Source organism: Rhinoraja longicauda, chromosome 11 (assembly GCF_053455715.1).
Source record: "Rhinoraja longicauda isolate Sanriku21f chromosome 11, sRhiLon1.1, whole genome shotgun sequence".
Taxonomy (NCBI): Eukaryota; Metazoa; Chordata; class Chondrichthyes; order Rajiformes; family Arhynchobatidae; genus Rhinoraja; species Rhinoraja longicauda.
Genome location: NC_135963.1, coordinates 36669513 through 36695367, shown reverse-complemented (window position 1 = coordinate 36695367; position 25855 = coordinate 36669513). Strand labels below are relative to the sequence as shown.

The 25855-nt window shown below is 41.8% G+C and overlaps 1 protein-coding gene across 2 annotated transcripts in view; it reads right to left on the bottom strand.

Moving 5' to 3' along the window:
* astn1 (astrotactin 1) overlaps positions 1–25855 on the bottom strand; it is a 1605092-nt gene that overhangs the window by 826552 nt on the left and 752685 nt on the right. For both annotated transcript variants that reach the window (XM_078407397.1, XM_078407398.1), the window contains one exon: positions 18062–18146. In XM_078407397.1, the coding sequence (XP_078263523.1) occupies positions 18062–18146 (85 nt within the window). The remainder of the gene's footprint in view (positions 1–18061; positions 18147–25855) is intronic.

Here is a 25855-nt window from a genome sequence, read left to right as displayed (position 1 = left end):
CCAGAACAAATAATAGAAACCTTCATCACATTTAAAAAATGCTTGGATGTGCACTTGAAAAACCATGACCTGCAAAGACATGATCTCCTGCAGTACTAAGTGGGACTGCTGGAACAGATATGACGTAACACGATTTTTTATAACACGAGACTTCTTAAGAATGTTACTCTGATGTTATTATATCAGTTTAGCTTAGTTTAGAAATACAGCGCAGAAACAGGCCCTTCAGCCCACCGAGTCCGCGCCGACCAGCGATCCCTGTACACTAACACTACCCTACACATGAGGGACAATTTACAATTATACCAAACCAATTAACCTACAAACTTGTATGTTTGTGGAGTGTGGGAGGAAACCAGAGGTCCCGGTGAAAACCCACAGGGTCCAAGGGAGAACGTACAAACTCCGTATAGACGGCACCTGTAATTAGGATGGAACCTGTGTCTCTGGCACTGTAAGGCAGCAACTTTACTGCTGCGCCACTGTGGTGCTACTATAATGTTACCATAGAAGGACTACCTGAACAGGAATAGAATAAAGATAGGTTAATGGACAGAAAGCAGATTTTTCGATTTTTCGATTTTTAGATTTAGAGATACAGCGCAGAAACAGGCCATTCGGCCCACCGGGTCCGCGCCGCCCAGCGATCCCCGCACACTAGCACTATCCTACACCCACTAGGGACAATTTTTACATTTGCCCAGCCAATTAACCTACAAATCTGTACGTCTTTGGAGTGTGGGAGGAAACCGAAGATCTCGGAGAAAACCCACGCAGGTCACGGGGAGAACGTACAAACTCCGTACAGACAGCGCCCGTAGTCAGGATCGAACCTGAGTCTCCAGCGCTGCATTCGCTGTAAGGCAGCAACTCTACCACTGCGCCACCGTGACGCCAGAGAAAAGGACTAAAGGGTCGGAGCTGTGGCCGGAGAGATAAGTTAAAATTGTTATTGTGAAATTTCCATGATACTTTCCTTTTAACCGAGCCAAATGAGCAGCATCGATTGAAAGATTCAGAAATATATGTTTGCCAACCAAAATATCTGTGGTCCCTCAGTGAAACAGATATGCTAGTATGTTGTCAGATCAAAAGGGTTGGAATTTCCTGCTGACAACACAACAGCTTATGCTAAGGAGTAGTATAAATTGCACGGATATTAATGCAGGTAAATTCATTGAAGCACTCAAGAGTACTTACGCTCCATTATATTGAATATTGAAATCAAAACACTCCTAACCAAATACAAGAGGAAGCATGGAAAAGATGCAGAACCATTTAGCACCATGTCATGATGACAATTAAGAACATAAAATAACGAAGAAATAAACCATTCGGTCTCTCATGCCTGTTCTAAAACCACGGCCTACATTTTTACCTCTGGTTACCTGCACTAACCCAATATTGCTTCATTCCCTTAATATGCAAAAATCTACAGATGACTCTCTTACTCAGTTACTGAGCCTTCTCATAGAAACATAGAAACATAGAAAATAGGTGCAGGAGTAGGCCATTTGGCCCTTCGAGCCTGCACCGCCATTCAACATGATCATGGCTGATCATCCAACTCAGTATCCCATACCTGCGTTCTCTCCATACCCCCTGATCCCTTTAGCCACAAGGGCCACATCTAACTCCCTCTTAAATATAGCCAATGAACTGGCCTCAACTACCTTCTGTGGCAGAGAATTCCACAGATTCACCACTCTCTGTGTGAAAAAAAACGTTCTCATCTCGGTCCTAAAAGACTTCCCCCTTATCCTTAAACTCGGTACACTTGGCTAGAGAACTCCAAAGATTCTCGGCACACTTGGCTAGAGAACTCCAAAGATTCTCGGCACACTTGGCTAGAGAACTCCAAAGATTCACCATGCTGTCGGTGAAGAGGTTTCTTCCCAGCTCTGTCGTTACTGGCCAATACCTTATTTTGAAACTGAGCTCAGGTTCTAGACACCGCAGCTACACATTAACTCAAAATCTACCGTAGAAAGCCCTGCAAGGACTCTTTACATCTCAGTGAGAACTCCTCCGGTTCCAAACTCAAAATACCAGGTCTCGTCTGTTTAATCATGGCAAAATGGCCATTCAGGAATAAATCTAGTGAATCTTCTCTGTATTCCCTCTACTTCAAGACAACCATCATTAAGGCAATGGAAACAAGATTTTAACACAATCTTCCAGGTGTCTGCTTTATTGGAGAAGAACGTTCTGCCCTTGTCCTCAAATCCTCAGGAAATAAATGCTAATGCACCATTTACCTTCCCAGGTGCTTCCTAGATTTGGGCTTTAACTTTCAGTGATTCATATAAAGAAGAACATTCAAGGCCCTTTGAAAACCCATGCTTTATAATCTATTATAAATTAGAAAATAATCCACCTTTCTATTTTGTCTACATTTTTTTGCAATATATTCCATTGCCATATCCTTGTCCATTCACATAGTCTGCCTACAACTCCTTGATATCTCCCTGCATCCTCCTCTTAACCCACACAGCCACATAACCTTTTATCATGAGTAAACTTGGATATGTCATGTTTGTTCCCTTTTACCCAAAGCATTGATACAGATTATGTAGAGCTGGGATCCTGGCATTTAGCCCTGATACCTTTCTGGTTACAGCCACCCATCCCACAATTGACATTAATTTCTTCTCTCTGTTTTCATATTTCCAATATAATTTATCCTAACTGTATATAAAAGGATTCACATTAACCTTATCCACTGTTTTCACTTTTAAGTATCCATAGAAGCTCCTACAAAATACAGAAGCTTGTAAACACACGCCACCAGACTCAGGAGCAGTTTCTTCCTCTCTGTCCTCTCTGTCTTCCTCGCTGTCCGATTCACCTCTACCTCATTGTGAACATCTATAAACAATTCCATTGTCTATGGAACTAATACGCTACAATGCTGAGAACTATATTCTGGTCTTTGTACCTTCCACATTACTTTACCTATTGTACTTGAGTTTGCCTTAATTTTATTTATGTATAGTTTATCTGATTTGTTTGTATAGTATGTGGAACAATACTTTTCATTGTACCTTTGTACCCTTGTGCATGTGTAAATAATAAACCTGAACCTAAACCTAAAGCTACAATCTGTTTTAATGCTTCTTGTTAGCATACTCTGGCATTCTACTTTCCCTGTCCTCATCAACACTCGGGTTCTCTCTGAATTCTGAATATTTTTCAAAACTGTTGCTAATTGCTTTTTGTTTTGGAAAGTTACAAGCCTCTTTCTTTGATCACCAATTATTTTTAATTTCTCTTGACAGTTGTGCCTGAATGTCCTGTTTTCTTTTGTTGAACTATGTATTAATTATTTTTAAAGTTGTCCAATGCTGGTTTAGCATAACATCTCTCGATGTTTTATCCATCAAAGTTGATGCAGACGTCATGCATTTGTGACTTGCCTCATTACGATTTAAAACCTTGTGACTTGCCTCATTCCGATTTAAGACCTTGCATCCAGATGGAACTAAATCGCATCTAATCTTGATATAAAATTGTCATTGATAAATCATTGTCCTACAGTGGCCCATTAGCAACCAGATCCTTAATTAACTATCTTCTCATTGCATTACACTAAATCTAAAACAACTTTGTTGATTTTTCAACACGGTGATCTAGGAATCTTACATATTCCATAAATTAATCATCAACACTATTACTATCTACTCCAGAATATGTCTACTATATTCACCCCGGCTGCGAAAGTTCTTACAATATGTCGTGGCAACTTCGGTCCTTCCCACTGAAGTCCTCTCCGCTTGCCACCACTTCACGGAGGAGTGGAGTGAACGTTCTTGACGCAAACAACAACAGAGAAATGTTCACGACGTTTCAGTTTAATTTGTCGTTTATTGAAGTAGTGATACAAACAGATTTGTATTTTCCCAGTCATAAGTCTGGTAAGAACTGTATCTAGCCATACTCCTTTGTGTCTGATGCAACACGTCTCTGCATTCCAAGATGTACTCATAATTCTGGATCCTTCCAGTCCATATATGCCCATTATGCTCATATATATATTCATCTCATGACAACCCCAATTGTCCAAAAATAATACAGCAAGATACAAAATAATATAATATGCTAAGATAGCTAATAAACACAAATGGCTTCTATACACCGGCCCCTAATTGTTCTACATATATAACGGAACAATTAATAATAAACATTAAAAGGAGCCATAAAAACTTCATACATAATCAAAATAAAGCATGCACTATATGTTGGCATCTAATCTACTTTAGTGATTCTTCAATCATAAAGGCCACCAGTCCTTGCTGTACTCAGGTATCAGCTTCTAGAAGCAGACATATCGTTATCGGTTATTCCATGTCTTACTCTTAGTCTTGCTCTTAGTCTGAAGTCGAACGGTGCGCACAAGAACTTGTGCATCTGGTATGGTCTCCAATATTCTGCCCATTAGCCAGGATCTTCTTCAATCTTCTCTTCTTCTCTTCCAGCTTAAGAAGCAGTCTGCCGTTAGTCCTCTTGATGCTTTATCTGTAGGATTTTCGTTTGTGCTAACATATCTCCATTGTGATACATAAGAGCATCCCTTACAAAAGAAATGTTGTTTGCGTTTGGTTTCATTGTTGATGTACTTAAGCATCATTGTACTATTGTTTTCCAGTCATAGATATGAAACAGTACCTTAGTCACTTTCGCTGGCGTTTTCTTGCTTGAGAGGTAAGTCTAGACAATAGTGTCCATCTTCCACTGTGATCTGGTTTCTCAGTTCACCGTCCAGAGTAGTTCCATTTGTAACAGAGATTTCTGGATGGTCATCTTCAGTTTTCCCAGTGATGGATTCATTCAGCTTTCCACCATCGACAAAATCTGTAGAGTTCTCTGTTGAATCAAGTTTTTTCAGCAATTACTTTGGTTGAAACGTCTTCAAGGTGTGCTGGGTTTTCTGGTGCAGGATCCCCTGAAGTTTCCAATTCTATCATTTCTTGATCCGAAGATTCACAATTTTCTGTTGCTACTTCAACTGAAAGCAACAGCGATCCATTCTCCTCCAGCACTTCGTACGGTGGTTGTAGATTAACATTAGTATCCCGAACAATGCTCTCAACTGCTTCATCATACAGTCAGTTTAATATCTGGTGTTAGTTCAGAGTTGGTCTCAGTCATCTCTGTGCTCAGACAAGTATTTTCAGGACCAGATTCCTCAGCCAATGGATCAGCTTGGACTGCATCTGTCACCCTTGCTGAGCTATTCATAATGTCCAAGAACTTTACCTCTTCTCTGGACATTTCTTCTGATTCCTTACTGGTTCCCTCACTGAAGTCATGATTGTATTGCTTGACCAGAAGCTCCTCTAGGTTTGCAATGGATATTCGATTGACAGCAGCAGCAGGACAGCCATTTCCATCCCTGCTGTCGTGGTCTCTTCTCAGGGAACCATAAAAGACCCATCCCAGCAGGGTTTTCACAGCGTATGGTCCATCCCCTTGACTATTGACCAGCTCCCAAGGTTCCAATACCTTTGAAGCATTTGCTCCAATGAGTAGGTCAATGCCAGAGTTTATTTCAGGAATCTTGACATCCTTCAAGTAAGGCCATTGCTTCAGGTCTTGTCTGGGAAACAGGCATGGTCTTATATGTGAATGCATCAGATATTTGAATAAAATCGTCTTTGTCCAGACTAGCTATTTCCAAACCTGAGATTAGACGACTGGTCACAGGCTTCACTAGATTCCTGGGACCCATGAGAGTTTTGGTCCTTGATGCTGTAATGTTCAGCCTTCTCATCAAGCTTTCTGTGCAGAAGGTAGATGAACTTCCATGATCCAAAAATGCATATGTTTGCAACACTGTACTCCCCTTGTGGCTCTTTACTTGTACTGGTACGATGGAGAAGATGCAGGATTCATCACCGGCCCCAATATGCCCACACCCTTGAGATGGGAGAACAGCATCACTCGCTTTTGGCTTTTCATTCTGTTCTGTATGTTCTGGTTTCCAGTTTCCTTCCTTCAATTGTTCAATTAACAATTCTATGTCTTTCAATTGTTCTTTACTTATTCTCAGTTGTTCCCTTTGTCTTCTCAGCTCTTCCTGCAATAGTTCTTCTTGGGTCTCAAAGAGCAATTCCCAACCTTTGGATGTGAGACTGATAATCTTCTTTTCCACCTTTTCAGAATCTTTTCTGATGTCGCCACCATGTGGCTGAACATCAGATCTAACCACAGACATACTTGTACACTATCCCTTTAAGACGTGTAGACGTAAAGTTGTATCATCAAAGGAATTAAAAACAATCCGATATTTTGCGATGCTCAAGGTCACTTCTTTGTTCTCAGCTTTCCATTCATCAGCCATCCAATACAGCTTCTGATCCAGCAGCTTTTCAAGAAAACTAAATGCTGAACTTACAATTCCTGCGCGGAAGCTTTCGAAGTTTCCAGTCTCTGTTAGCCAGATCTGCACAGGTAATGACCCTGTCCATCTGTGTTATTCGGTTCAGGCTTGCCAAATAAAACAATCCCTGTTCCGTCCAGTCGCTTTACAAGCTCCAGTCTCAATCATAGAGCCGATTATAACTTTAAATTACTCTTTAGAACCAGGTCTACTTTTACCTTCACTCACCGAGGATAGTTCTTAGTTATTCAATCCAGCTGAGGAAGTTCTTACAATATATAGTGGAAACTTCGGTCCTACCCACTGAAGTCCTCTCCGCTTGCCACCACTTCACGGAGGAGTGGAGTGAATGTTCTTGACGCAAACAACAACAACATAGAGGTCTTCTCGACCTTTTCGTTTAATGAAGTAGTGATACAAACAGATTTGTATTTCTCCCGTCATAAGTCTGGTAAGAACTGTATCTAGCCATACTCCTTCGTGTCTGACACGTCACGTCTCTGCATACCCAGATGTACTAATAATTCTGGCTCCTCCCAGTCCATATCTGCCCATTATGTCCATATGTATTCATCTCACGACAACCCCCAAGTGTCCAAAAATAATACAGCAAGAAACAAAATAATATAAAATGCTAAGACAGCTAATAAACACAAATGGCTCCTACACTATCCATTTGTCCATCCCAGACTATCAATCCAAGTATAGTACATGAACAACTGTGGGGAATTAACAATTATTTTCTTGTGTTCATTTGCAGCAGAATTGTTAATCGAATGCAAACAACTAATATTGAGAAGAACAAAACAAAGCATAAACTGCAGATGCTGGAATCTAAAATAAAATTATCAAATGCTGGAATCTCTCAGTAGGGCAGACAACATCAGTAGGCAGAGAGATATAATTCACATTTCTGGGTCAAGGGCCTTACATTGGAACTGGAAAAACAAGAAGACAAATGTGTTTTAAGTTGTGGAAAGGGAGGTGGAGAAAGCCAAGGGAGTACCTATGGTAGTTGTCAAGGCAATAGTCAATTAAAAAATTAGCAGACGGAGGAAATGATACATGAAGAGAATTGATTGTGAAATAATGATTGAGCCACATCTGTAGAGAAAAAAAAGGTTGGGGATATCCAAAAGCAAGGGAGGCACAGTGACGCGTGGTGGTACAGTTTCTGCCTTACATCTTGACCACAGGTGCTTTCTGCGCGGAGTTTGTACGCTCTCCCTGTGACTGCATGTGTTTTCTCCGCGTGCTCCGGTTTCCTCCCACATTCCAAAGACGTGCAGGTTTGTAGGTTAATTGGCTTCTGTACAGATTAGAACTGGTGGACGGGTGATCACTGGTCGGCGTGGACTCGGTGAGCCTAAGGGCCTGTTCTCACATTATATCTCTAAATTAAACTAAACTAAACTAATTAAAAGCAGTGTTTAGTTCCTAGAGTTGGCATTAGCTGAGTTGGAATATGAGATGCTGTTCCTTCAGTTTATGCTGTACATTGTTGGAAGTGCTGGTGGCTAAAGATTGAAAGACCAGAGTGAAAGTGGATAGAGAATGAAGGGGACCAGAAGTCGTAGTTATAGCCTGACAAAGCCAATCTGCATCTGAGATGCTGCCTGACCTACTGAGTTAATCCAACACTTTGTATCTATCTTCAACTGTTGAAGTGTGTGCCTTACAGGCCAAGAGTTAATCCAGGTTTCGCCTTGTTGGTGATCTTCACTTGTACCACCACCCAAACATCCTGCTTGTTTGCTTCAGCTTAAACTATTGCAGCACTCATCTTTCATCACTAAATGTAAAAGAATCCGTAAACATTGTTCTAAATGCTGGAAGCCTGGCATTGTAATTGGATTTAGAGAGGCATAAAAAGCTGAGCAGATTCAAAACCCTATTTTTGGGTGTTGACAATGACTCACATTCTGTACAAAACCTTGGGCATTGTCTTCCATTCAAAGCAGCAAGTGCTTTATTCCTTTCATTTTTTTCAAAAACCTTATCTGCTGCAGAATTACCAAAGACGAGATGTCACCGCTACAGTTTCACCATTTCCTACTGCTGCATGAGAAATGCTGATAAGCCCATCACAGTTGAGCAGGCAGATGTGGGACAGCAGCCCACTGATGCGTTTCCACAATGGTTTATGATTAACAATGATTTTGGGGCGGCACAGTGGTGCAGCTGGCACAGCTGCTGCCTCACAGTGGCAAAGACCTGGGTTCGATCCTGACCTCGGGTGCTGTCTGTGTAGAGTTTGCACCTTCTCCCTGTGATAACATGCATTACCTCTGGGTGCTCCAGTTTCCTCCCACATCCCAAGGACATGCAGGTTTGTAGGTTAATCTGCCTCCGTAAATTGCCCTTAGTGTGTAGGTGGTGGATGAGAAAGTAGAATAACATAGAACTAGTGGGAACAGGTGATTGATGGTCAGCTGGCTCGAAGGGCCAGTTTTCATGCTATACCTCTAAACTAAACCACACTAAACTGACACTAAGATCTCTTTCCATGATATGAAACAGCACACAAGTTGCCTTGTGCTCTGAAGTAAAGTGAGTGGTCTACAGCCATTGATTGCATCAGAGAATGTGTTGTGCTGTGAGCCAGAGTCAGTTCAGAGCACATTAAACTTCCAGCAATGCTCAGGCAGATATGGAAGTCCAAGGCAATTGCATGTGGAAATCCAACACTGGAAACAATATTGACTGGCACAGTGGCACAGCTGATTCTCCCTATGACCACGCAAGTTGCAGGTTTCCTCCGGGTGCTCTGTTTTCATCCCACACCAATTCTAATTTTGGGTGCTGTGTGTCTGCATGTGTTTGTGTGTGCCTGTGCGTATGTCCACGCTTGTGCGTTTGCCAGTGTGTGGAGTTTACACATTTTTACTATATGACCACATGGGTTTCCTTTGTATGTTCAGGTTTCCTCCCACATCCCAAAGAAGCGGGTTTGCAGGTTAATTGGTCTCTGTAGATATGACCATAGGGGTTTTGAGAATAGTAGTTGGGATGTTAGGTAACAGTTGCACAAGACGTTGGTGAGGCCGTATTTGGAGTATCGTGTTCAGTTTTGGTCAACCTGCAATAGGAAGGATGTTGTTAAGCTGGAAAGAGTGCAGTGAAGATTTACGTGAATGCTGCCAGGAATTGAGGGCCTAGACTATAGTGAGATGTTGGGCAGCTGGAGCTTCATTCCCTGGAATGCAGGAGGATGGGGTGGTGATCTTTTAGAGGTGTATAAGATCATGAGGGGACTAGATCAGGTAAACACAAGGAGTCTTTTACCAAGATTATGGAAATCAGGAACCAGAGGAGATGGGTTTAAGTTGAGAGGGGAAAGATTTACTAGGAACCTTGGGGGCTATGTTTTCACACAGAAGGTGGTGAATATGTGGAATGAGCTGCCAGAGGAAGTAGTTGATGCAGGTACAATAACAACATTTAAAAAGACATTTGGGCAAGTACATGGATAGGAAAGATTTTGAAGGATCTGGTCCAAACATGGGCAGGTGGGACGTGTAAATGGGGCATCTTGGTTGACATGGTCAAGTTGGGTCGAAGGGCTGTATGCCTCTATGACTGATGTATAATAGGTAGACCGAAGGGAAAGATACAGAGTGCACAATGCAGTGGTGACCCATTCCTGGCCCTGTTTAAATGACTGGGTATGTTTGGGTTTGATATTGGGATTTAGTTTTACATTTTTCATTACCATTGCATCCAAAGCCACCTGGCTTTAGCAGGGGAAGGTTTACATACTGCCCATGAACTCATCTGGTAAATGTGAGCACAGTCTGTGGCTCAGTAAACCTCAGCTTAAAATGGTCAGTCATGGCTTTTAACCATCTTGCGATAAAAGGATCTCAAATAAACTAAAAATTATTCACTTTGTAAACAGTTGCATTCCTCGCTTTCCTAGGTTTATTATATTTACAGGGAATTCCTTCGTTAGAAACAATGTTTTTTCTTCCACTTTGGTGACTCTCCAATTTCTATTGTGATTAATTTCCCTGGAATAAAAAACCCAATTAGGAAACTGAGGATATAGCAGTTCACGGTTTCTAATATGCCCCTGCCATTGATCTATTGTAAACTTTCCAAGGCTTGCCTTTATAAAATGTGGCTGAAATGCAATACCTCCACTGTAATGTTCTATTAACGTCTCAAACCATTGCTGCACTGGCCTCATCAGTTTGATTTATACAAAGAAAATTAAACTAAGTACGAGCACCAAATGTTCAGAGTTGCACCCATCCAAATGTAAAACGTATTTTGTCTAATGCCTGGAATTTACCTCACCTTCTGCCAGGTGGCATGGGCAAGGTTATATTAGGTAGATTATTCGATGGAATGCGATTTCAGAAAATGTGGCAGAATTTACCAATAGGTCTTCCATTCTGTAAGGTCAAAGCTGATAATAACAGGTGGGTCAGATCAAGTGGGTTGGAACGAGGTGCAAGGGTTGGTGATGGAGGCAGATACGATCCAGACATTTAAAAGGGTTTTGGATAAGCCATGGATATGCAGTTATGAAGGAATATGAATCATGTGTTGGCAGATGAGTCTATTTTAACATGGCATCATGTTTGGCACAGACATTGTGGATCAACGAGCCTCTTCTAGTGCTGTAATGTTCTATCCATATTCTATGTTCTATAATGTTCAGCCCTGTCTCTCCCTAAGTGTTAAGAAATGCAGGCATGCCTACACTCCTTGATTCATTGTCGTAACCTATTTTAAGCATCATCTTCTTCTGCAAGTCAGATACAAGTGCGCATGTCATATACTGTCATATGCTGAGGTCTTGTCATATACTGAGATGGAGAGAGAGAGTATCATGGCATGGCAATGACTGACAGAGACTGTGCTGTGAGGCTGATGCAGGTTTATTGAGTGGATGCACCTCCTCTGCCTTTGATGGGGTAGGCTTTTTTTGAAGACCAACCCACTCAAGTGAGATCATGAAACTTCTCCCTGTACGGCATCTGCCTTCTGGGACCAACACTCCTGGAAATGATCCTTGTCCCTATTTCTTCCCGCTGCCCCCTCAACATTGGTTGGGAAGGCTTCTTCACCAGTAACACAGGAAACCCCTGCACCTTTCCATCTTTTCTCTGCATGCTCCAGTGCATATTTACAAATCTCAATGCATCCTGTTGTATCAGAGCAAAGGACCAGAATGCAAATTCTGCCTACCACTTCTTGCATCAACATTCCACCTTCACTTTAAAGGCTACACAAGGCCTTTAGGATGAGCTGGCAATCTGAGTAGACTGCTGATACATGCAACTAATGAGTGGTGTAGGCAATGCAGTAAAACAGCTGGCAACAAGACTCTTTTGAGTTGCCCACCAGGCCAACAAATGGACATGGTCTATTTGCTCAGCACATGTCTCAAACCCATTATCTGATTTAAAATCCAGTATACCTGCCGGAATCCATGGGAAGTTGTAGAGAGATCCAGTGTCACATTGAATTAATAGGATTGCGTACTTAATTTATATCTTGGATTTCAACATGGAGGATCCTATTTGAAGGATACACAGTGGATTTGTAAAGGTAAAAAGGATACCTGCAGAATAATATATGTAGAAATGTGACCCCCATCTCAGTAGTTCAAAGATCTTTAGATCAAACATCAACAGCTTTCTTTGAAAGTCAGTGAAAGGATGAGATTTTAAAATACGAAGATAGGGATTGAAAAGAGTGAGGACTTTTAAGATTGGATAATGGAGACAATGGTCAAATTTTCAGAAGTAATTAAATAGTTTATAGTATCATCATAGAGCCAGACAATGTGGCTATACTTTCTGTATGTTGGGCAAGAGAGAATAGAGAAATTGATTTTAGGTTTGAAGGCAATTTCTGCATGGCAAAAGACCATAAATCTGAAGAGTAAAAGTTTTAGGATTTAGAATGGGTCGAAAGGGAGACTAAATACTGAAATCTGAGGACATCAGCTTTGGCCTGAGTCCACACTCGCTAAAACCCGAAACTAAAATGGATAAGATCAGTTCAGAAGGGGAAGGAATTTGGTGGCTGGGGAAAGAATTAAATCTTCATCAGCTAGGTCAGATCCCATAACTCAGGGGCCCTTTGCCTCCTAATATGACTGTAATTACAGCAGAGTTTTCACGTGGAAGCTAAATTCTAATTTTATCAGCCAACCAATTAGTGGCTCCCAAAAGAGGTACAAACTGGGTCAGGATTTTTTTTAAAGTAATGGGCCAATTCAATCGACTTGCCGACAAAGCACACTATTCGCCTTTGGTTTTGGAAACTGCAGCACACATTTTTAATGGTCACATCCTCAACACGGGAAATTCAATTACATTTTGTAAGACCTTCACAATTGAATGGAAAATGAACATCATTGATAGCAAAGCAATTTCACACCTCAGCTATATTCAAACTCTTCACTTTCTTCAATGTTATAATTGACGTGTGCAATGACACACAAGGATTGTCCAATGTACCTCTATATCCAAATGAAGGGCTTTCCTGATATGTTTTGTTCCAAATGTTAATAAGCTGGCCTTTGTCTGCACTGTAGCAAAGTTTATTTGAATGGAAAGAGTGAAAAAGACCCGGTGGGCTGCACGGCCAGACGAAAAAGACCTTGTGGCCATGGCCTGTAGTGGGGAAGCCGCCAAGCTGAACCCTCTGCTCATGACAAGAAGACCAGAGACTAGAGAGGAGGGAGCCGGCGATGACGGACATGAGGATAAGGCCAGTAGGAGAATGAATGTGGGTCTGGCCTTCCGCGTCCTCAAAAATCGGCTGCAGGAAGCACTCCCGGGGCACATAGGTGGACGGGCGAGGAGAGGGATGTCGGTTTGCTAGACGATCCATGGTAAGGTGGTGGCTGGAGGCCCTGAGGTTCGCCTGGATCGGGCATTGCTCATAAGACCTAGAGCTTGGACTGGACTATGAAAATGGCACCAAAATTTTGCGTCTCTTGCATGGAGTCTCCGTGGACTATTTCTGTACACTTTGCTAATTGGATATTGTGCTTGGGTATGGCAATACTTTACTGTACTGTATGCCAAAAGAGAGTTTCACTGTGCGTTTGCACATGTAACATTGCACCATTGACCACTGACTATTGAAAACAAAGCAATTATAGGTTTGCATAGTCAGAATTCCTCAAGTCTAAGGAAAGTCTACCTGGATTTCTATTGCAGCACATGGCAGTTAAATTAAATTGGAAGTACAAACTGAACCCTCTGTTCACCGAGTCCATACCGATCATTGATTATCTCCACACATCAATTCTATGGTTACGGACATTTTTGCATCCACTCTCGACACACTCGGGGCAATTTTAAAGAAGCCTATTAACCTAAAAACCTGCATGTCTTTGAGATGTGGTAGGAAACCAGAGTTCCCGGGGGAAGGCCATTCGGTCACAGGTAGAACATGCAAACTCCACACAGACTGCACTGGAGGACAGGGTCAAATCCAGGTGGCTGGAGAGGTGAGGTAGCAGCAAAAACTGCTGTAACTCTGTGCTGCTAAAAATATTACAGTAGAAAGTATGGAATGCAGAGCAGATACTTGCACATCAATCTAACAAAAACAAGTTACCAGATTGTGCATTATAAGTGTCATATTCACTTGAATATGTATTGTGAGATGGACTGCAATGTCAAGTCAAGTCAATTTTATTTGTATAGCACATTTAAAAACAACCCACGTTGACCAAAGTGCTGCACATCTGATTAGGAAAAAAAAGAAACATACAGTGTGTAGAAAAGAACTGCTGATGCTGGTTTATATGAAAGACATAAAGTGCTGGAGTAACTCAATGAGTCAGGCAGCATCTCTGGAGAAAAATGTTCAATGTTATATCTAGCACTGTATTGTACCTTGTATTGTACCCTTTGTCCTTTACGTGTGCACTGTGGGTGGCTTGAATGTATTAATGTAGTCCTTTATGATGTAGTTATAATGTAGTCCTTAATGTAGACTGGATAGTACACAAACAAAAGTTTTTCCCTGTACCTCGGTACATGTGACAATAATACACTAACTAAACTAAACTAAACTAAACTAATTAAGAACGTTTTAGAGGGATATGAACCAAATTAGGCCAAATGGGACAAACATAAATGGGGTAATTGGTGTGGGAGAGTTGGACCAAAGGGCTTGTTTCTGTGCTGTATGACGGTGACTATATGAAGGCCACAAGACAACATGCCTCCGTTGTCCTCTACCTCAGAGGTTTTAGATGACAGCAAGAGGAAGAGTCTGGACCACCATTAACTTTGGGTATGTTGACAAGGTCTATGCATCCATCAAGATCAATAAAACTTGAATCAATGGCTTGTCAGCTGAATCATATTTGGCCCCCCTGGGAATGGATCATCTCAGAATTGTTGCCAGTGTCTGGCTCTCTGCGATAATCGGTCAGCATGTCAGAATTCATGTGCAAAACCATCATCACCTTTATCCACAATGAGGGAGAGATGGTAGGGATCAAATATTGATAACTGGAGATTGTATAGAGCTTGTACATTCTCCCCGTAATCTGCGTGGGTTTTCTCCGAGATCTTCGGTTTCCTCCCATATTCCAAAGACGTACAGGTTTGTAGGTTAATTGGCTTGGTATAAATGTTAAAAAATTGTCCCTTGTGTGTGTAGGGTGGTGTTAATGTGCGAGGATTGCTGTTCAGTGCAGACTTGGTGGGCCGAAGGGCCTGTTTCCGCGCTGTATCTCTAAACTAAATTAAACCCATCTTACTGCATTCCGTGGAGTATAAAATTGTGCCCAAGCATAATACAGTTCGAATCATACAGTCCGGTAACAGGCCCTTCGCCCCAACACATCCATGCCGGCCAAGACTTCCTATTCACCCAAGTTTGGCCCTTACCCTTATCTATGTACCTGCCTAAATGTCTTCAACTCTATCACCCTCTAAGCGAAAAAGTTGCCTCTCAGGTTACTATTAAATCTTTCTGCCCTCACCTTAAAATGATGCTCTCGAGTTCTTGATTTCTCTACCTTGAGAAAAAGACGGTGCATTCACCCTATCTTTTCCCCACATGATTTTATGCACCTTTTAAGATCACCACTCAACCTCCTGCTCGCCAAGGAACACAGTCCTAGCCTGTCCAAGCTCTCCCTATAGCCCAGGCCCTCGAATCCTGGCAACATCCTCGTAAATCACATCAGCAGCTTTTCCAGCTCAATGAGTCAAGTTTGCTGGTGATTATACCAGAGTAGAATTGCACCATACGTACAATAAAATATTTCTGTCAGCCTGCCTCACTCAGGGACATGCACGGGACAGGAGGGTCGACAATTGCTTCATCAGATCTGGCCAAGAGAAGGCATTTGACAGAATATGACACAGTAACTCTTGGCTTAGTTCTTCTGGTTTTATTTCCATCAAAATGTGTTTGATGGAAATGTCACCTGGCTTTGAGGGTCATCACCTATAACTAATTGTTGAGTTTAGTTTAGTTTAGTTTGGTTTTGTTCATAAGTTATCGGAGCAGCTGAACCCCATTCTCCTGCCTTCTCTCATAACCTCTGACATCCACACTAATCAAGTATCTGTCAATCTCTGATTGACAATCTCTGTCTTTTTCTCAAGGTAGAGAAATTAAGAACTCGAGAGCATCATTTTAAGGTGAGGGCTTAAAGATTTAATAGTAACCTGAGAGGCAACTTTTTCGCTTAGAGGGTGATAGAGTTGGACATTTAGGCAATCTCTGAAAAACATTCATTGACTTGGCCTGCACAGTCTTCTGTGGCAATGAATTCCACAGTTTCACCACCCACTGATTAATGAAATCCCACCTTATCTCCTTTGTAAAGGCAAACCCTTTTAGTCTTAGACTCTCCCACTAGTGGACACATCCTCTCCACATCCACTCTATCTAGGCCTTTCACTATTCAGTAAGTTTCAATGCTGTTCCCCCTCGTCCTTCTAACCTCCAGCGAATACAGGCCTCGTGCTGGTAGAGATACAGCATGGAAATAGGCCCTTCGGCCCACCGAGTCCATGCCGACCATCGTTCACCCTGTACTCTAGTTCTGTCCTATGCACTCAAGACAATTTACAGAAGCCAATTAACCTACAAACCTGTACGTCTTTGGAACGTGGGAGAAAACCAGAGCACCTGGAGCAAGCACACATGGTTACAGGGAGAATGTACAAACTCCGTACAGACAGCAGCCAGAGTCAGCAACTCTATCCTGTGCCACTGTGCTGCTGGCAAAAGATAGGAACAGTAACTAACAGTGATCCAGCCAACAGCAAGGTGGGCTGGAACAGAGCAAACCCAGACTGGCAGCATCTAGTACTGGAAGATGTTGTACAAATATGTACAAGAACATGCTGTGTAACCATGGAAACTAAACTGAATCCCCAATGGCACTACTGGTGAAACATGTGCAGCCAATTCTGTAAATGCAAGATAATTAGACATTATGAAAAATGGTTTGCAGTTTGCAATTTTCCATTAGAAACCAGTTGAATAATAGATTGAAAGCAAAACATTAATTATAGTCAGAGATTCTTCCCTCTGTGCTAATAGTATTATATTTAGTCTTGTTGACTGCCTTCAATACCACACAGGAAACAAAAAGTCTGAAGCAATAAAAAACAGAGAATTACATTGATTAGAGGCAAATAAAGAATAGAAGCAAGAATTGGGCAAATGGTCCTTCAAGACTTCTCTAGCATTCAGTAAAATCATGGCTTGGCCACCATCTCAATAGACAATAGACAATAGACAATGGGTGCAGGAGTAGGCCATTCGGCCCTTCGAGCCAGCACCACCATTCAATGTGATCATGGCTGATCATTCTCAGTACCCCGTTCCTGCCTTCTCCCCATACCCCCTCATCCACATTCCTACCTAAGCCCCAATCTGGTCATTAAAGTTTAGTGTCCATAGAAGATTCATTGATCTCACGTTTGATTATACTCAATGGCCAATTATTGCCAACACTGGAGTACAATAGTTCAAAGTTTCACGAACAACTGTGCAAAGGAATGTGTGACTCATTACAGTCCAGTATATCCCACCTTTATTCTAAGGCTATCACTAGGTTGGCATAGATTCAGCACAGAAGCAGGTAATTTAGTCCAAATAGTCCGTGCCAGTGCTTATATTCCATAAGAGCCTCATCCCATCCTCAGCTTCAGTCAGCATGTCCATCTATTCCACTAACATGTGTTCATTTAGCTTCCTTCAAATACATCAACGATTGAATTGTTCTGTTTATTTCTCCTCCGGAAAAGTGAAGCAAAGGGCGATTTAAAACAGTCATGAAATCAATGAGTGGTTTGATAAAGCGATCATAAAGATGTTTCTAACTGCAAGTTATAAATGTCATAAATAGACCCATAAATCAATCCAGGAGAAAATTCGGTGCAAAATGTCATTATAAGGTAGAGTTTCCGACTTCACAGAGTAGCTGAGGGAAGGATCAAATAAGTTTAAAATAAACATAATGTGAGGAAGAGAATAAAATGATAAGTTTTGATGCAACCTAAAAATACCTTCAGGGATTAAAGCTTTACTTTTGAAATACAAACATTTCCACTGCAACAATACAGAACTGTTTTGGCATATCACTGGTGAATAATAAGTAAAAGATTTAATGATTTAGGAACATATGCAATGCAGTGGAATGAAATAGGAATCAGCAAAAATTCATACACTCACCCTTGATTTGTTCCCCAGTCATTTCTGATGCAAAAGTGTTTATGGACAGGATCTCTTGTGTAGCCCTCTTGGCATCCACATTCACCTGTAGGAAATAAAGATCAGCTTTGTCAAAAGCTTCACTGCTCAGATAAAACAAAACCTGCAATTTTATTTTATGAAGGAAATGAATCTTTCCAACAGACAACTTGAGGATGAATTGCAATTAGTTTGACCCCGAATGCTAGCAAAAAATAATTTTACTAATTCATCTTAAGTTATAAACCTCATACACACATTCCTTACTTTAGGTTTCATGGTTGCAAAAGATAGAACATAGAACAGAACATCACAGGAACAAGCCTTTGGGTCCACAATGTTTGTGCCAAACATGATACCAGGTTAAAGTAATTTCAGCCTGCATGTGACACATATCCTACCATTCCCTGGAGATCCATGTGCCTATCTAAAAGCTTCTTAAATGCCACCATCAGTTGTGCCTTCACCACCACCCCTGGAGTGTGCTTCAGACATTCCAATCTACATGGGACTAATGTAGATAGGGTATGTTGGTCGGCATGGGTAAGTTGAACCTAAGGGTCTATTTCCATGCAGTATGAGTCGATGCTTCTATATCTATTCAAAGGATTATATTTCACCAAGTAGCTATGCCACAAGCTTACAAATACTGACCCCAATTCCATTCCAAGTCGTAAGCTTTACGGTTGTTACAGGATTCACTGATTGCATTAAATCAAAAAGAGTAGGACTGCCTAGTGGCACACCTGGTACAGCCACTGCCTACAGAGATCTGGCTTCAATCCTGCCTTGGGTACTCTCTGTGTGGAGTTTGCACATTCTCCCTGTGACTGCATGGGTTTTCTTCGAGTGCTCCAGTTTCCTCCCACATCCCAAAGAAGCGCAGGTTTGTACGTTAATTGGCCTCTCTAAATTGCCCCTTGTGTATAGGAAGTGGATGAGAATGTGGGAAAACATAGTGTGACTATCCAACTAGTGTGAACAGGTTGGGGTAAATCAGCGGGTCAGGCAGCATATCTGGAGAACATGAATAAGTGATGTTTTGGGTGAATCAGCCTGAAGAAGAACACAAAACGTCACCTATACATATTCTCCAGAGATGTGGCCCGACCCGCTGAATTACTCCAGAACTTTGTGTCTTAAATTGATTTGCGCTCATCGTAGGCAGCATGTTACAGTTTCCTCAGTGTCCCAGGGATAAGGAAGACATGGCAGCCAGGATTTCTGCATCTAGTCATGGTATATGGACCTTCATTGGAAATAAATAAGATATAGGTTGTAATGACAGGACCAACAGGAACAGGCTCAATGCTTTGATCATCTGCAGACATCAATGGATTGATTTCATACCCAGCTTGCAAAAACATGGAGGTCCTGACCAAAATCTTTGCCAACCTGCATTATTTGCGATGAAGGTTGAAAATTAATATGTACAAGCATGCACTTACTAAGCTAAAACGTTTTGTTTTCACTCTTGTTTACATAGAAGGGTGGTGGGTATACAAAACGAGCTGCCAGAGGCAGGAAGTATCACAACATTTAAAATATATTTGGACAGGTCTACGGATAGGAAAGGTTGAGAGGGATATGGACAAAATGCAAGCAGGTGGGACTAGTGGAGACACGGGCATCTTGGACAGCATGGGCAAGTTGGGCTGAAGGACCTGTTTCCATGCTGTTTGACACGATGACTCTAAGTGAATCTGTGGTGCGTGGAACTATATATGTTGGAAGCATGTATTGCCTCTATTCCTGCTGTGAGGCAGGAGTGAATGACTAGACATAAATGCTTCATCACAACATCTCACAATATATTTATTAATGTACATTCCTTGGCATCAACTCCCACATCTGGTATGTGCATGATTAATGAAATATTCCAAAGGCAATAGAGGAAGCAACATTTTTATTAATATTGACATAAATATCATTAATTAAAAGCATTCAGGAGACAGAATGCTGAGTTGATGCTGCCTTATTAATAATGTACACAGATTCAGTGCTAGGATCAGGCATCAAATATTGGCACAAGAGGTTCCCAAACTCTTTGTGCTGGACCCTCCAGACCCGATAAGTCACCTGTCCATGTTCTCCGGAGATGCTGCCTCATCTGCTGAGTTACTCCAGCACTTTGTGCCTTTTTGTGTAAAGCAGTAACTGCAGGTCCTTGCTTCTCCTATTCAGAATTTTTTTTCTGCAACCCTCACTTCACCTATTCTCCACTGTAATTATAAACATTAAATATACACTAGATCCCCTGGCTTAACCAGATCCTGCCTTGATTTTCATGAGGAATGAAAGAGAAAAAAAATAAAGCAATTAAAATGCTTTGCAAAAGGCATTAAATCATATTCAGTCAGCATCTCGTGAACAGATTCAAAATAACTTTATAAACATGATTTCCTGCAAAACTATTCCACTTAATTTAGCAGAACCTGTATATTTGAAATCATATTTGAAAAAAAAACTCCAATTCAATCTATATAACTCCACAGAGTAAATTGGTGATAAACTAAATGACACCCCATTTATAATATGTCCATAAAAATATTGCTACTGGTATTCAAAATCCCTACAACATTCAGTGTACGAATAAACACCAGAAATTAATATTCAGCGTGTGTGTGTTTGTGTGTGTTTATGTGTGTATATGTGTGTGTGTGTGTGTGTGTATGTGTGTATACATATAAGCACATATATACATACATACACATAAATGTACACATAAATATAGATGTAAAATCATTGTTGCTGTAACTGCTTCATTTATTCAATATCAGCGTTAAAGATTTTGACTAAACAATGATCTCAATCGGGTTTTAAAAAAATAATTTACAGGATGTGGGTATCACTGGCAAGGGCAACGTTAAGGCCAAAGGAGTGGCCCGGTGGCACAGTGATAGAGTTGCTACCTTTCAGCGCCAATGATCCGTTTCAATCCTGACTACGGGTGCTGTACGGAGTTTGTATGTTCTCCCTGTTACCGTATGGGTTTTCTCTAGGTGCTCTGGTTTCCTCCCACATTCCGTAGGCATGCAGGTTTGTAGGTTAATTAGCCTGTAAATTTATCCCTGGTGTATAGGATAGAACCACCATGAATAGGTGATTGTTGGTTGGCCACGGTGGGTCGAAGGGCCTGTTTCCATGTTGTATCTCTAAACTAAACTAAACTGAACGCCATCTCCAACTGCCCTGGAGATTTCTGATGTACAAGGGCCCCTGAATAATTGCTCACTACTCGCTCGCCCAGGCAACAACTCTCAGTTGCTCAGAAGAAGCTCAGCAACATCTAGGACACAGCGATCTCCATGATTGATGCCTCCTACCTATTCACCCAACACCTGCTAGATGCCTTGACCACGGGATCTCCTGTCTCTAAGATGCACAGCGGCAGCTCGTCGAGTTCCCTCTGACAGCATCTCTCATGTTTGCGACCTGTGCTGCCGGGAAGTAAAGGAGCACCAATGTCATGGGACGCCATCGCTTCCAAATCCCCCGCAAAGCATACATCATCTTGATTGCTATTTCGTCAATGTCACTGGGGCAAAGTGCTGGAATTCCCTAACTAGCATCTTTTTGGAGCCACCTTCATCACAATGATTCAGGAAGGACATTCACTGTCACTTTCTCAGAGCAGCTCAGAACTGGCAAAATAACAAGAAAAAAGAACCATAACTTCACTTCCATCAAACATTATCTGTAGCAGTTATAAGTTAAAACTATAGGATCATGAAAGGAATAGATTGAAGACTCTCTGCATCTACCCTGGGTATGGAAATGAAGAACCAGGGGACGTGGGTTTAGGTTTACGTGTAGGAAGTAACTGCAGATGCTGGTTTATACCGAAGATAGACACAAAATGCTGGAGTAACGTTTCGGGTCAGAGCCCTTCTTCAGACTTGGTCACCTATTATTTTTCATCAGAGATACTGAGTTACTCCAGTATTTTGTGTCTATTTTAGGATTAAGTTTAGTTTAGATTTGTGGCACAGCATGGAAACGGGTTCTTCGGCCAACTGAGTCCGCGCCGACCAATGATCACCCATATATTAGTTCTATCCCACACACTAGGTAAAAATGTATAGAGGCCAATTAACCTACAATCCTGCACGTCTTTGGAATGTGGGAGGAAACCGGAGCACCTAGAATAAACTTACGTGATCACAGGAAGAACATGCAAACTCCACACAAACAGCAACCACGGTCAGGATTAAACCCGGGTCTTTGGCGCTGTGAAGCAACAACTCTACCGCTGCGCCACTGTGAGGGGGAAATTTTAATTGGAACCAGGGGGGCAACATTTTTACACTAAGGGTGGTCGGTACATGGAACGAGCTGCGAGAGGAGGTAGTCGAGGCAGCTACTATCACAACATTCAAAAAAAGATTTGTACAGGTACATGGATAGGATAGGTTTAAAAGGATATGGGTCAAACGCAGGCAGGTGAGACTAGTGTAGATGGAGCATCTTGGTCGGCTTGGGCAAGTCAGGTCGAAGGGCCTGTTTCTACACTGTATGACTCTATCACATTCAGCAGAAAGTTAGTATCCAAGGGTTTATGCACGGTATTATTCTGTTAATGTATAGGAAATGTGTATTATTCTCGTAGATATGAGTGGAGGTAGATCCAGACCCTCTGTTTGTTTCTCTATCCCAGTTTGGAGAAGCACTTTTATACAATTACTTTTGGTCTTGAATTTTAATCTGGCTCACTTCTTGAACAATATTTCTGTGAAATATCATATGATATTTCACTCCATTAAAAGTGTTGCTATCACTGCAGACAGTTTCTCTCCTTTTACTCTGACAGATGTGTGGCTCAGTGGTACAGCCCCAGCATTCCAAGTTTGATCTTGACTTCTGATTCTCTCATTGAGGAGTTTGCATGTTTTCCCTCTCACTCTGTGACCTTCTCCAGTTTCCTCCCACATCCCTGGGTGGATGTTTTTTGGCTACTGTAAATTATTCCTGGTTTTGGTGGAGAATGGGCATATGTAAGAGATAAGGAACAAACTGGGGGAATGGGATTAATTCAATGATTCAATGGTACTTTATTGTCACATTACACCACGTGGACCCGTTGGGCTCAAACCTCTCCTGCATTGGTGCAGCACCCTCTCCTCCTTCCTCCCCCTCCTCCCCCTCCCTCCCCCCCTCCCTCCCCTTCCTCCCCTCCCCCCTCCACTCCCCCTTCCCCTCCCCCCCTTCAACTCCCCTCCACTCCATTCCCCTCAACCCCCCTGATCCTTCTTCCTCCCCCTCCCTCCCTCCCCCCTCCCCCCTCCCCCCTCCACCTCCTCCCTCCCTCCCTCCCTCCCTAGGAGATAGATTTAAACTTTAAAATGTGAATAACTTTAAAAATATGACACCAATTTCAATGAAACGTCTTCCATTAGCACCAAAGGCACAACGTTAGGATATTCCCTAGGACATTGAGGGAAGTTAGTGCAGAAATAGCAGGGGCTATGACGGAAATATTTCAAACGTCATTAGAAACAGGGATGGTGCCGGAAGATTGGCGCATTGCGCATGTTGTGCCTTTGTTTAAAAAAGGTTCTAAAAGTAAACCGAGCAATTATAGACCTATTAGTTTGACGTCTGTGGTGGGAAAATTAATGGAAAAGATACTTAGGGACAATATATATAATTATTTGGATAATCAAGGCCTGATTAGAAACAGTCAACATGGATTTGTGCCTGGAAGGTCATGTTTGACTAATCTTCTTGAATTTTTTGAAGAGGTTACCAGGGAAATTGATAAGGGCAAGGCTGTGGATGTTGTCTATATGGACTTCAGTAAGGCATTTGACAAGGTTCCACATGGAAGGTTGATTAAGAAGGTTAAATCGTTGGGTATTAATAGTGAGGTTGCAAGATGGATTCAACAATGGCTGAATGGGAGATACCAGAGGGTAATGGTTGACAATTGTATGTCAGGTTGGAGGCCAGTGTCTAGTGGAGTGCCCCAAGGATCTGTGTTGGGTCCACTGTTGTTTGTCATTTACATTAATGATCTGGATGATGGTGTGGCAAATTGGATTAGTAAATATGCAGATGATACTAAGATAGGTGGAGTAGTTGATAGTGAGGTAGATTTTCAAAGTCTACAGAGAGACTTGGGCCTTTTGGAAGGGTGGGCTGAAAGATGGCAGATGGAGTTTAATGCTGATAAGTGTGAGGTTCTGCATTTTGGTAGGACAAATCAAAATAGGACGTACAGGGTAAATGGTAGGGAATTGAGGAATGCAGTGGAACAGAGGGATCTGGGAATAACTGTGCATTGTTCCCTGAAGGTGGAATCTCATGTGGATAGGGTGGTGAAGAAGGCGTTTGGTATGCTTGCCTTTATAAATCAGAGCATCGAGTATAGAAGTTGGGATGTAATGTTGAAATTGTACAGGGCATTGGTGAGGCCGAATCTGGAGTATGGTGTGCAGTTCTGGTCGCCAAATTATAGGAAGGATGTCGACAAAATGGAGAGGGTACAGAGGAGATTTACTAGAATGTTGCCTGGGTTTCAGCACTTAGGCTACAGAGAGAGGTTGAATAGGTTGGGTCTTTATTCTTTGGAGCGTAGAAGGTTGAGGGGGGACTTGATAGAGGTTTTTAAAATTTTGAGAGGGACGGACAGAGTTGACGTGGGTAGGCTTTTCCCTTTGAGAGTGGGGAAGATTCCAACAAGGGGACATAGCTTCAGAATTGAGGGACAAAGGTTTAGGGGTAACATGAGGGGGAACTTCTTTACTCAGAGGGTTGTGGCTGTATGGAATGGGCTTCCGGTGGAAGTGGTGGAGGCTGGCTCGATTTTATTATTTAAGAGTAAATTGGATAGGTATATGGATAGGAGGGGATTGGAGGGTTATGGTCTGAGTGCAGGTAGATGAGACTAGGTCAGGGAGAATGGTCGGCGTGGACTGGTAGGGCCGGACAGGCCTGTTTCCATGCTGTAGTTGTTATATGTTATATGTTATATGTTGAGTAAGATGGGCCTACAATTGTTGCGCTATCGTGTACCATTTTGGCTGTAGTTCAGGAACAAACAAACAAACAAACAAACAAACAAACAAAAGTTTTAGTATATAGATGTATGGAGGTACAGTGAAATTGCACATAATTCAGTAAAATAATTACTGTAAAATAAAAGTGGGTGTATGGAATGAGCTGTTGGAGGAGGTAGTTGAGACAGGAACTACCACAATATTTAAGAAGCAATTCGACAGGTGCATGGATAGGACAGGTTTAGAAGGATATAGGCCAAACACTGGCAAGAAATTGTAGGGTTGGCCTGTAGAATGAGATTGTTCTAAGAGCCAGTATAATATCTATCTCTTTTTAAGGCAGAGATAGATTCTTGATTAGTACAGGTGTGAGAGGTTATGGGGAGAAGGCAGGCGAATGGGATTCGGAAAGAGAGATCGATCAGCCATGATTGAATGGTGGAGTAGACTTGATGGGCCGAATGGTCTAATTCTACTCCTTCCCCTTATTACCTTATGATCTTGTAAACAATCGGCCATATGGCCTCCTTCAATGTTGTGTAAAATATTTGAAGCATTCGAGATTTTGAATGCCTCAAATTTATTCATAATTTGCTCTATTCTATGGATAACAACCCCAATTTCTTCAGCAACATCACATGAATGGAGTCTTTATTTCCTGATGCCATTTATGTAAATCTCCTCTGCACATCACCTTGACTTTGTTTCCATTGCCGATGAATAGAGCTCAACATAGTTCTCCAGTGATTCACAGTGAAAAAAAAGCACAGCCTAGCAT